At 72.9% G+C, this 483-nt stretch overlaps 1 protein-coding gene across 2 annotated transcripts in view; it reads right to left on the reverse strand.

Moving 5' to 3' along the window:
* SCARB1 (scavenger receptor class B member 1) overlaps positions 1-474 on the reverse strand; it is a 72,073-nt gene extending 71,599 nt beyond the window's left edge. For both annotated transcript variants that reach the window (XM_027766327.1, XM_027766326.1), the window contains exon 1: positions 333-474. In XM_027766327.1, the coding sequence (XP_027622128.1) occupies positions 333-377 (45 nt within the window). In that variant the 5' untranslated portion in view covers positions 378-474. The remainder of the gene's footprint in view (positions 1-332) is intronic.
* Positions 475-483: the final 9 nt, after the last annotated feature.

A 483-nucleotide genomic window follows, 5' to 3' on the forward strand; every position in this document is an offset into this window, starting at 1 on the left:
CACGCGATCCCAGCAAAGCGCTCCCGGCTGTTATAGCCAAAAAGCGTTTCCGCGCGCCCGCAACGTGGCCGCATTCCTGACCCGCGCTGGGCCGGACCCCGTGGGGGGTTCTCTTACTCCAGGCTCTAAGCCTGGCCTGCGCCTCCAGCAGGTGCCTCCTCTGCCCCCTGGCCTCCGTCCGGGCGGGAGAGGGTACTGGGAGGTGGGCAGCACCGCCCAACCCCGAGGCGCCCGGCTCTCCCCGTGCTACGCGGCCGCGTGCCCGGCCCTCCACCGCGCCCCGCGCTCTGCAGCCCGGGGCCCCCCGCGTGAACCCAGAGCCCCTTACCCACCTTGAGGACCTGCTGCTTAATGAGCGAGGGCACCATCACGATCATGACGGCGCCCAGCACCGCGCACAGCAGCCCCGTGACGCCCACTGCCACCGCCACCCAGCGCGCTCTGGCGCGGCAGCCCCGGTCTGTGGGCCTTGGCGGCCGCCCC

This window comes from Tupaia chinensis, unplaced genomic scaffold (assembly GCF_000334495.1).
Source record: "Tupaia chinensis unplaced genomic scaffold, TupChi_1.0 Scaffold142542_1, whole genome shotgun sequence".
NCBI classification, from domain to species: domain Eukaryota; kingdom Metazoa; phylum Chordata; class Mammalia; order Scandentia; family Tupaiidae; genus Tupaia; species Tupaia belangeri.